This window comes from Podarcis erhardii (assembly GCF_964252035.2).
Source record: "Podarcis erhardii genome assembly, chromosome: 4".
NCBI lineage: Eukaryota > Metazoa > Chordata > Lepidosauria > Squamata > Lacertidae > Podarcis > Podarcis erhardii.
In genome coordinates this window covers 8237001-8249037 of record NC_138508.1, presented here as the reverse complement: position 1 = coordinate 8249037, position 12037 = coordinate 8237001, and the positions used below count along the sequence as shown (strand labels likewise).

At 46.7% G+C, this 12037-nt stretch overlaps 1 protein-coding gene across 5 annotated transcripts in view; it reads right to left on the bottom strand.

Moving 5' to 3' along the window:
• The window catches only part of FAM168A (family with sequence similarity 168 member A), a 175761-nt gene that overhangs the window by 13084 nt on the left and 150640 nt on the right, over positions 1-12037 (bottom strand). For all 5 annotated transcript variants that reach the window (XM_081860773.1, XM_081860775.1, XM_081860776.1 and 2 more), the window contains one exon: positions 4856-4998. In XM_081860773.1, coding sequence (XP_081716899.1) covers positions 4856-4998 — 143 coding nt within the window. The remainder of the gene's footprint in view (positions 1-4855; positions 4999-12037) is intronic.

Below are 12037 nucleotides of genomic sequence, written 5' to 3'. Positions count from 1 at the left end.
AAGTCACTTGGCTCATTCAATTCAATTTACTGTATTTTTCGCTCTATAGGACGCACTTTCTCCCCTCCAAAAATGAAGGGGAAATGTGTGTGCATCCTATGGAGCGAATGCAGGCTTTTGCTGAAGCCTGGAGAGCGAGAGGGGTCGGTGCGCACCGACCCCTCTCACTCTCCAGGCTTCAGGAAGCTCTCCGCAAGCCTTCGGAGCGCTCCAAAGGCTTGCGGATAGCAGTCTGCAGCCCGGGGCACGTTGCGCTGCACGCCCCGGGCTTCGGGCAGATATCCACAAGCCTTGGGAGCTGGGCGGGAGTTCCCGCCGGGCTCCCAAGGCTTGTGGATAGCAGCCTCCAAACCCGACCTGGTTTGGAGGCTGGCAGTGGGGAAAGGCAGTGCTTCTCCCCACCACCAGCCCCACAAGCTCGAGGGACAGTGGGGAGGCGGAGCGCCCTTCCCGCTGTTCCCCGACCTGGTCTTTGGGGCTGGCGGTGGGGGAAAGCAGCACTCCCCCCCCGCCAGCCCCAAAGAGCAGGTCAAAAGGAACCCAAAGCCTCCAGAGCCCAGCAGGAACTTCCGCTGGGCTCCGGAGGCTTCGGGTGAACGCACCTTGAACGCACAGAACACACCTTGACTTGGAGGGGGAGAACAAGGAAAAAAATTTTTTTTCCTATTCTCCCCCTCCTATGGTCCGGTGCGTCCAATGGAGCGAAAAATATGGTAATTTGGCTTTCAATTGTATGTCTGTGGGCAGGGCCTGCCCTTTTTTAATTTCTGCACAGTGCCCATCCATTAGGTTATAGCACCAATGTCTAGCTATACTGTGCATCACACCTACAAGGAGCAGATCAAAGACCTTTTCGTGTGGTAAAACAGTTCTGCTCCAATTTGTACTGGTATTTCCAAAAGGCATGTAAGTAATATCTCTGCACACCCCAGACTATGCCATGTCTTAGTGGACATAGCAGAGAAGCACATCCTTCATTTAGCAAAAGGAAGGACAAAGGAAGTTTGGCATTCCTCTCATCTACTATGTGTTTTGGAAAGTGGTTTGTCTGCTTGTTCTTTTACTCGTGTGGAAAAGCTTCCTTTTGCCTGAATCCTCCTGAATCTTCCAAAATTCAGCTTCGCTGAATGTCCACAAATTCTAGTGTTATGAGAGAGGGAGAAAACCTACCTCTTTGCATCTTCTCCACACTACAAATACCTGTATTTTTCGCTCTATAACACGCACCCGACTATAACACGCACATAGTTTTAGAGGAGGAAAACAAGAGAAAAAAATATTCTAAACGAAACAGTGGATGTATGATTTTTGTGGTTCATGCTGTGGCCACAGACATGTGACCTGACGGTGAGTTTGGGGTAGCCCAATGCAAAAATCCTGGGGATCCATGCTTTGTAACCACGTTTTTGCACCACTGTGGCCCCAGGCTGTTTCAAAGCGAGCCACGGAGGAGGGAAGGAAGGGGAACCATGGATCCTCTGCTCACAACTGCAGCAGATTCACCCCGCCATCTGTAGGCATTCGCTCCATAACACGCACAGACATTTCCCCTTACTTTCTAGGAGGAAAAAAGTGAGTGTTATGGTGCAAAAAATACGGTAATCTCTATCATGTCCTGAATTACCTTTTACTATACACTAAAAAGACTCGAGTATTTTAACTGTTCCTCCCAGAGGAGTTTCTCCAACTTCTTCATAGTTTTGGTTGCCCTTTTATGGAACTCTTCCAGCTCTACATTATCCTATGCGATGGAATCGTACACAAGTGTTCCACAACATTCTGATACTGGCATTCTTATTCTCAGTTCTTTTCCCTATGATCCTTACCATGGAATTTGACTTTTTCAAGGCCGCTGCGTTATGGGTTGACATTTTCACTGAGCTACCATCGCCAGTTCAGACCTCATTAAGTGTATAAATATGCTGTAAGGATATTTTTTGCCTCATTGTGCATCACTTCACACTTACTGACACTGAATCGCATTTGAAATTTTAATACCTGCTTACCCAGTTTGGAGAGATCCTCCTTGCCATCCCGTTCTTTTTTCTTACCACCCTGAACAAACTGGCATCAATAGCAAACTTGGCCACCTCACTGTTTAGACATAACTTCAGGACATTCATGAACAACATTAAAAAGCACCAAATATTATCTTTGAGGAACCCCACTTCTTCTATCCATCCATCCCTGCTTCCTATTCTTTAACCAGTTACTGATCCGTAAGACAGTCTATAGGGACAGCGGGTGGCACTGTGGTCTAAACCTCAGACCCAAGGACTTGCCGATCAAAAGGTCGGCAGTTCGAATCTCCGTGACGGAGTGAGCTCCCGTTGCTCGGTCCCTGCTCCTGCCAACCTAGCAGTTTGCAGATGACACCAAACTGGGAGGGGTGGCTAACACCCCAGAGGACAGGATCACACTTCAAAACGACCTTGACAGATTAGAGAACTGGGCCAAAACAAACAAGATGAATTTTAAGAGGGAGAAATTGCACTTGGGCAAAAGTATTGCACTTGGGCAAAAAAAATGAGAGGCACAAATACAAGATGGGTGACACCTGGCTTGAGAGCAGTACATGTGAAAAGGATCTAGGAGTCTTGGTTGACCACAAACTTGACATGAGCCAACAGTGTGACGCGGCAGCTAAAAAAGTCAATGCAATTCTGGGCTGCATCAATAGGAGTATTGCATCTAGATCAAGGGAAGTAATAGTGCCGCTGTATTCTGCTCTGGTCAGACCTCACCTGGAGTACTGTGTCCAGTTCTGGGTACCACAGTTCAAGAAGGACACTGACAAACTGGAACGTGTCCAGAGGAGGGCAACCAAAATGGTCAAAGGCCTGGAAACGATGCCTTATGAAGAACGGCTAAGGGAGCTGGGCATGTTTAGCCTGGAGAAGAGGAGGTTAAGGGGTGATATGATAGCCATGTTCAAATATATAAAAGGATGTCACATAGAGGAGGGAGAAAGGTTTTTTTCTGCTGCTCCAGAGAAGCGGACACGGAGCAATGGTTCCAAACTACAAGAAAGAAGATTCCACCTAAACATTAGGAAGAACTTCCTGACAGTAAGAGCTGTTCAACAGTGGAATTTGCTGCCAAGGAGTGTGGTGGAGTCTCCTTCTTTGGAGGTCTTTAAGCAGAGGCTTGACACCCATATGTCAGGAGTGCTCTGATGGTGTTTCCTGCTTGGCAGGGGGTTGGACTCGATGGCCCTTGTGGCGTCTTCCAACTCTATGATTCTATGATTCTATGATTCTATGATTCTACGAAAGCACGTCAAAGTGCAAGTAGATAAATAGGTACTACTCCAGCGGGAAGGTAAATGGCATTTCCGTGTGCTGCTCTGGTTCACCAGAAGCAGCTTAGTCCTGCTGGCCACATGACCCGGAAGCTGTACGCCAGCTCCCTCGGCCAATAAAGCAAGATTAGCGCCGCAACCCCAGAGTCGGTCATGACTGGACCTAATGGTCAGGGGTCCCTTTACCTTTACCTTTAATGCAGCCTATGCTCTTATCCTTTAACTGCTAAGCTTACTAAGCAATTTTTGGTGAGGTACAAAACGCCAACTAGATCACCTTTATCTGTATGCTTGTTGACCCTCTCAAAGAGTGAGGAAGACCGGATTTCGCCTTGCAGAAGCCAGGCTTGTCCTTCTACATGCTTAGTAACGTATTCTTAATCATGCTCCAATTTGAGCTTCCCCGTAATATGTTAACCAGCCTGTAATTTCCAGCATTGTCCTCCCTGGACCCCTTTTAAAAACTGGCGATACAGTGCCCACTTTCCAGTCTTCAACCATAGAGGGACAACTTTGTGCGTTTTGGTTAAAAGATAGGCAATTTCACATTCTGAGTCTTCAGCGGATACCATCCAGACCCAGGGATCTGTTCCTTTTCCGTTAGTCAGCGAGGCCAGGAATCTCATCTCATCTCACAACTATTAGCCTCAGTTGCAGAGGCTTCCCTTTCCTAAGAAAGTTGCTTCAGGTACAGGGATCTCCCCTACACCTTCCACTGTGGAGACAGATGCAAATAATTCATTCAGCTTCTCTGCAGTCTTTTCCTCTTTTAGCACACCTTTGACCCCCCCCCCTTGTCATCCAAAAATTCAGCAGCCATCCTAGCTGATTCAAAGGCCTATTTAAAGAGACAAATTCATAGAGGATAAAACTATCAATGACGACTAGCCATGGTGGCTGGGAAGTACCTCCAGCACTGAACACTGAGTGCTTGGAAATACAGGTGGGGAGAGGGCTCTTTCCTTAGTTCCTGCTTAAGAGCTTCCCAGAAGAGACATCTGAATGGCCACTGTGATAAACAGATGCTAGACTAGCTGGGCCTCTGTTCAGACCCAACAGCACTCTTCTTATGCTCTTAATGATGGCACCATCATTACAGAATACAGTGGTACCTCGGGTAACATATGCTTCAGGTTACATACGCTTCAGGTTACAGACTCCACTAACCCAGAAATAGTTCTTTGCTTCAGGATGAAGCAACTTTGAACTTTGCTTCAGGATGAGAACAGAAATCGTGCTCCGGCAGCACGGCAGCAGCAGCAGGAGGCCCCATTAGCTAAAGTGGTGCTTCAGGTTAAGAACAGTTTCAGGTTAAGAACAGACAGACCTCCGGAACGAATTAAGTACTTAACCCGAGGTACCACTGTATCTTCCCAAGGGAGGTCTGCCGAATCACAGTGTTTTAGGCATGACATAGAACATTCAGATTTTTCCAGTTAAATTAAATTCCGTTTTCTACGCTTAGATCAGCAGAGTTACTAAACAGCGGTCACTTTTAGGCTCTTGTTTTTGTTCTTGCTGTTTGACATTGCCGCGGCTGCCGGTTGTACTCACTTGGGCATACAGGTTCTGCTGCGGATAGGCACTTCGGATGGGGTACATAGCGGTTTGGTAAGGATTTGGAGATGGAGAATAGGGAGGAGGTGCGCTGTTGCTCTGGGTGGGAGGGACCTTGTAGGGCGTTCCAGCGGTATACCCTGTTGAGAAACAAACAGCAAGGCCCGTCAATCTGGGAGGTTAAGCAATTTTCACCAACCACCTGGCTTGTTTCTGGCTTTCTCAGAAAGAGGCAGGTCTTATTCCAAACAGCCCCAAAAGCAACTGCTGCATCCATAAGAATGTGACTGTTACTGTTCTTAAAAAAAGAGGCCCAAAGCACAAAATGATGTTTCATAGCAATACAGCAGCTAACAAGAGTTAAGCGGACTTGAAAACGTGCCCCAAATTAGCTAAGTGTTGCTTTCCACCCCCCCCCCCAGGAGGGTGACGAAGGCGTCCAGTTCATGTCCATTATGTGCTCAATTGTGCAAATGCAAAAATTCATCCAAAATCTGATAGTGAGGGGAAAGAACGCTGAACTGCAGGAAACAGATGGCAAATACAGTAATTTCCTCCAAGAGGCACATAATTGCCTTCCTTTTCACTGACCTCAGAGTCAGGCCCAGCGTTAACAAACCAATTTTGAGATTTCGGGCATGAGAAGCCTCTCGGGCTGGATTAATCCTGCCACCATGAAAACGGGCAGTGTTTCTCTGAGCACAGCTGCACATTGTCAGGGAGGTGCTATTAGCATCCTAGAACAAACTGAGTGGGCTATTCCAAGTCAGAGGTATTTAACAAAGCATCTGTTGCAGTGTGTGCCATCAGCGGCACAATTAGAAGACAAGGCAAAAACCACTTAGGAACCCAGAGTGGCTGCCGCTGCTACTTCTCTGCACGGCATGGGGCTTATACAGAGGTTAACACAACAAAGGCCAAATAATGGTGTATCGAGTGGCAGGAACAGGGGCAGGATCAGAACCTCGGTGATTACCAGGTTTGCAAGTGGGATTTTGTGTGCAACTCCACATGCAGCCAGGACTGGAGCGGAGCACTCAGGCATTGAGCTTTCAGCATTGTTTATTCAGTACAATGACTACCACAGCGTATTTACTAGGATCCAAAGACTGCTTAGGCTAACAGTGGGAGCTTGTGCTAGCCCAGGTGCAATGTTTGGCTTCTCCCTCCTATCTCCCCGCTTGCCCAGTAGGCTCCATGCTATATCACAAACTAGTTTCAAATCTCCTTCTCCCTTCACAGTTTGAAGAGCATTTGGTGAGCAGCATGGGATGAAAAAACCAACTCTCTAGGCTCAGAGAATGAGCTTTGTGTTTCTTGGGATCCTGGCTTGTGCCTGAGCTGCACAGCTTCTCTCCTGAGTTCACCCTCATCCCCACCCCCCTCAAAAAATTGTGGGATGTGAAACACAAGAGCAGTCAAGTACAACATTCCTAGAGTGAACATGTTTACACATGGGGAATGTTTGTCTAGCCAGCAGGTAAACTTCCTGTTTCCTTCTGGGCTGGGCTGGGACAGACCTCCTCTGCATGTGACTAGAAGTAGGCGTGGCCTCACCTGTGCAGGTAACGACAGGGCAGGGCAGCCATCTCTCTCTCTTTTGACTACATGCATCAAAGAAGCAACCTCTGCTTAGCCAAAGTTGCTCTCTTGGCTCTAGCCAAGAGAGGACAAAGGGACTGTCTTCTTATGAGATAGCTTAGAAAAGTAACATATACCTAGAAACTAAGTCTGCCTTCTGGGATCCTATTGTGAACAGAATGGTATGTGAGTAAACCTTTTTATACTTTTATAGAAGACTGTGTCATGTCTTATCTTTTATGAGGGAATAAGGGGGAAATACTAGAACAGTTATTATAGTGGCTTTAGCGAGCCTGAGCAAACGCATCTGCTGCAAGTTTAAAAGGGGGAATGTTACTTTGCTAAATTGTGAACTTGTTAACACAAGTTGGAAAAGGATATAATCAGACAATATATCCTCTCCTGTATCCCTGAACGTTCCCACAAAAATGGGGGGAACCTTTGGCCCAGACATTGCCGAATTACCATTCCTGCTATTTTATTTATCGTAAGTATTTCCACACCACTCTTCAGTCACATTCCTGGGACAGCTATTTGCCAACACTACTGGAATCCAGGATGAGGAGAGAGGCAAGTCCTCAAACTTGCTAGAAGTTAACGATTCTCTTTCATCCCACTAATTCCCCAGTGAAACCAAATCAAGATGTGGGCTACCGTATTCTGAATTTCAAATAATAATAATAATAATAATAATAATAATAATAATAATAATAATAATAATAATTTATTTATACCCTGCCCATCTGGCTGGGTTTTCCCAGCCACTCTGGGTGGCTTCCAACATAATATTAAAATACAATAATCTATTAAACATTAAAAGCTTCCCTAAACAGGGCTGCCTTCAGATGTCTTCTAAAAGTCTGGTAGTTGTTTTCCTCTTTGACATCTGGTGGAAGGGCGTTCCACAGGTCGGGCACCACTACCGAGAAGGCCCTCTGCCTGGTTCCCTGTAACCTGGTTTCTCGCAGTGAGGGAACTGCCAGAAGGCCCTCAGGACTGGACCTCAGTGTCCGGGCAGAACAATGGGGGTGGAGACGCTCCTTCAGGTATACTGGACCGAGGCCGTTCAGAGCACACACATTCACCAACCACCACCCCCATTCATAATTTAAACCCATGCAATGCAGACCACAAGGAGAGAAGGCACGTTATTCCACTGCTTCCATTTTCACAGCGCTGGTTTATTTCTTTTGTCGAATGGGTTCGTTTTTTAGTATTGCACTCTGCACTGATGGAAGCAAATGCTCTGGAGGGGAGGGTCGGTTTTCTAAATAAATAAATATTGCAAGGGCTGCTCCAGATGGCCTGGGGCATGTGAGTGCAGGCCAGCTAGCAGAGGCATCTGACACGATGTTTTCTTCCAGGTACAACATGCATGCCACCCAATGTTATTATTTGAGGACTCGGGTTTTGTCGGCGGCAGACTCTGCGTGATTAAAAACAGGCACCCTTCCAACACTTATGTTTCCAGGCGCACAGACTTGGCAGGAGGATGCTGCAAGCAGAGTCATTAATTGGTCTGCCTTAGCCTGTAAGCAAAGCAAACACACAGCACCAGACCTGCCTTATTCTCTCCTTCACATCTGAAATTAACAGGAGCTCCTTTTAGACAAAGGACTCGGCTCTAAGCAGCCACACCTGCTGAACAGGGTCAAAGTGGCAGGGGAGAGTTCAAAGCAAGCTGAGCGAGTAGGGAAGGGAGATCTCTGAACTCCTTGCAGAGACTAGGCTGTCCTGTATCACCAAAGGTCACCTTAGCCTAGCAGAGATTTCTCTGATAGCTTTGTATGCACCTCTGCTCTCTCTACAGGCCCATTTGCATTATTGACAGAAGCCTTGCATCTGCTCGGCTCCTATTAAAAAAAAAGCAAGGACTTGCTCTTTGCAAACATGCAGAAAAATAGAAAGCAGCAACCTTGCCTGAAAAGAGCAATCTGGGACGTCAACGCAAAACCACAGGAAGGTTGTCTCGCAGAGAATAATTAGCAAAGAATGGGTTTTTAGGGGGGGGAGAGAGAAAGACCTCTTAAGGTTGCATTTGTCAACCAAATATCCAAGCACAGCTAAAAGCTATCAGTTTAGGCTTATCATGTTGGTAATAAAATAAATGTAGTATAAACACCAACAATTGGGAAACACTGGCCTGCAAGCGCTCCAATTGGAGAACAGCCTTTTCCGAAGGTGTCATGGGCTTTGAAGACACTTGAACTCAGGACGCAAGGGAGAGACGTGCTAAGAGGAAGGCACGCTTGGCAAATCCACACCGTGATCAACTCCTGCCCAGAAACCAATGTCCCCACTGTGGAAGGATGAGTGGATCCAGAATTGGCCTCCACAGTCACTTACGTATTCATTGTTAAAACCGTGTTTATGGAAGACAATCTTACTTGGCTATGAGGGATCACAGAAGAAGAAGAAGAAGAAGAAGAAGAAGAAGAAGAAGAAGAAGAAGAAGAAGAACTGGGTCAAAACAAACAAGAAGAAGAAGAAGAAGAAGAAGAAGAAGAAAAAGAACTGGGCCAAAACAAACAAGATGAATTTTAACAGGGAGAAATGTAAAGTATTGCACTTGGGCAAAAAAAATGAGAGGCACAAATACAAGATGGGTGACACCTGGCTTGAGAGCAGTACATGTGAAAAGGATCTAGGAGTCTTGGTTGACCACAAACTTGACATGAGCCAACAGTGTGACGCGGCAGCTAAAAAAGCCAATGCAATTCTGGGCTGCATCAATAGGAGTATAGCATCTAGATCAAGGGAAGTAATAGTACCACTGTATTCTGCTCTGGTCAGACCTCACCTGGAGTACTGTGTCCAGTTCTGGGCACCACAGTTCAAGAAGGACACTGACAAACTGGAACCTGTCCAGAGGAGGGCAACCAAAATGGTCAAAGGCCTGGAAACGATGCCTTATGAGGAACGGCTAAGGGAGCTGGGCATGTTTAGCCTGGAGAAGAGGAGGTTAAGGGGTGATATGATAGCCATGTTCAAATATATAAAAGGATGTCACATAGAGGAGGGAGAAAGGTTGTTTTCTGCTGCTCCAGAGAAGCGGACACGGAGCAATGGCTCCAAACTACAAGAAAGAAGATTCCACCTAAACATTAGGAAGAACTTCCTGACAGTAAGAGCTGTTTGACCGTGGAATTTGCTGCCAAGGAGTGTGGTGGAGTCTCCTTCTTTGGAGGTCTTTAAGCAGAGGCTTGACAACCATATGTCAGGAGTGCTCTGATGGTGTTTCCTGCTTGGCAGGGGGTTGGACTCGATGGCCCTTGTGGTCTCTTCCAACTCTAGGATTCTATGAGAAGAAGAAGAAGAAGAAGAAGAAGAAGAAGAAGAAGAAGAAGATCAATCTAGCTCCAAGACCACTATCGTCTGGCAACCCTAAACTGAACGTGCAACGCCTGCAAAACAGAAACCATGTTGCATTCTTCATAAGACTGAGCGCCACATGGATCTCGCCACAGGCAAACCATTCTGGGATCTGAATCACAGCAATACGGTGTTGTAAAAATTTGGGGTGCCCTCACATCGCAGACACAGAAACAGAACAATCCTGAAGCCATTTTGACTCTCCCAAAATGACCTCAAATATTCTTTTGCAGGTGGAGGAAGGAGATGGGGAAAGGTTTCCAATTGTCTTTCACTTGCAAATCCAGTTAATAAACTGCCTGGAATGTAGGGGGCAAATCCAGCCTGGCAAGTTTAAGCTAAGCAGTCTATCAATAGGTGTAAGTTTGTAAATAAGGGATTCAGGAACCAAAGCATTTACCATCTCAAAGGAATGGCCAGGCTGCACAGTTAATGCAATCAGGTACCTTGACAGACTGAGGGACACAGGTGGCGCTGTGGGTTAAACCACAGAACCTAGGGCATGCCGATCAGAAGGTTGGCGGTTCGAATCCCCGCAACAGGGTGAGCTCCCGTTGCTCGGTTCCTGCTCCTGCCCACCTAGCAGTTCGAAAGCACGTCAAGTGCAAGTAGATAAATAGGTACCTCTCCAGTGGGAAGGTAAACGGTGTTTCCATGCGCTGCTCTGGTTCGCCAGAAGCGGCTTAGTCATGCTGACCACATGACCCAGAAGCTGTATGCTGGCTCCCTCGGCCAATAAAGCGAGACGAGCACCGCAACCACAGAATCAGCCACGACTGGACCTAATGGTCAGGGGTCCCTTTACCTTTTCCTTGTCAGACAGGAGAGAAGCAACACTCTCAAAGAAGACCACCTCCTTCTGTGATGTATGTAGGATGCTTTTTGGGTGGTCTCTGGCTAACGGGTTGGGCAAATTCAAAGTCTTTAAAGGTTACTGCACACTTTGTTCTTGGTCTCTCTTGCAAGGAGGGGAGGGAACTCTGTTGCAACAAAAAATAAAGATCAGCTTTTGCTTTTCTCTGGATCCCGCTTCCATCCATTCATCTCTGACCGATCATGGACTTAGGGGACTCAGTCCTTTGGGGAGGTGGGCAGCAAAAGCCAAACCCCAATTTTTCTACATCAACTGAAAGCTGCCTTCCAGTTTAAAGCCAGAATCTCACAAATCTCTCAGACGAAGAACTCCCAGAAACGTCCTCCTCTGCACTGTACCCAATAACCATGACCAACACACACACAGACGCAACTCGCCAGAGGAACAGAAGCACACCTCACTTGGACCACCGTCAACCCGCAGCTTAAAAACCCAGAGGGAGTGCAAGCACGTCCATTTTCAAAATGACAATGCGCTGCACAGGCTTACAGCAAAGCAGATAAACTACAAGATACTGTGATGGGTCTTGCCACAGAGGCATTGTGTGCCTTCTACCCTACAAATCTCTGGGAACGAGCCCAAATCTGTATGTGTATGCAGCTACCAACTCAAAGACTACAACCTATTTAAAGAACTTCAGCCGGTACAAAATGATACAGCAAATCTTTGGGTGGGTTGAGCAGCTGAAATTATAAAAAATATAAGATCATATATATATAGTTCATAAATGTACCAACCAAGCCGATACATAGATGTGTGGACCACATGTCTGGAGCAGCACAGGAGGACCAAATGTTTTTTCTGCAAGGAGAGAGGAGGTGGGGGAGCCTCCCCATTGTTTTTTTGTTCCCAAATCCTGTCTTAAGGGTATGTCTGTGTATGAATAGGGTGAGCCTGTGACCTGGCTCAGGAACTAAGTTTTTGTCATTACAAAAGACTGGCCAGGCTCTCCAGGGTATCCAATCAAGTAACCATTAACAGGTAACTTGACAGACAGGAGATAAACAACACACTCAGATTTCTGTTGTAGACCCTCTCTTCTGTGATGTAGGTATGATGTATCTTGGTGGCCTTGGGCTACACCCCTTCTGTGATGTATGTATGGTGTTTCTGGGGGTGGTCTTGGACTCCAAGGCGGACAATTAAAAATGTCTATATAAGGGCGGACACACCTTGGTTCGGGGTCCTCCTCCTCCTGAGTGTGAAGGGGACACCCTCTTGCAACAGTTCAATAAAGATCAGGCTTACTAGCTGCTTTGCTTCTCAATATTCTCTGGTTGGCCTTTGTTATTTTCTCCTACTGATGGAGAACCTGCAAAGGACTCTATAAGGGCTCTTGTGTCCCGCATAAG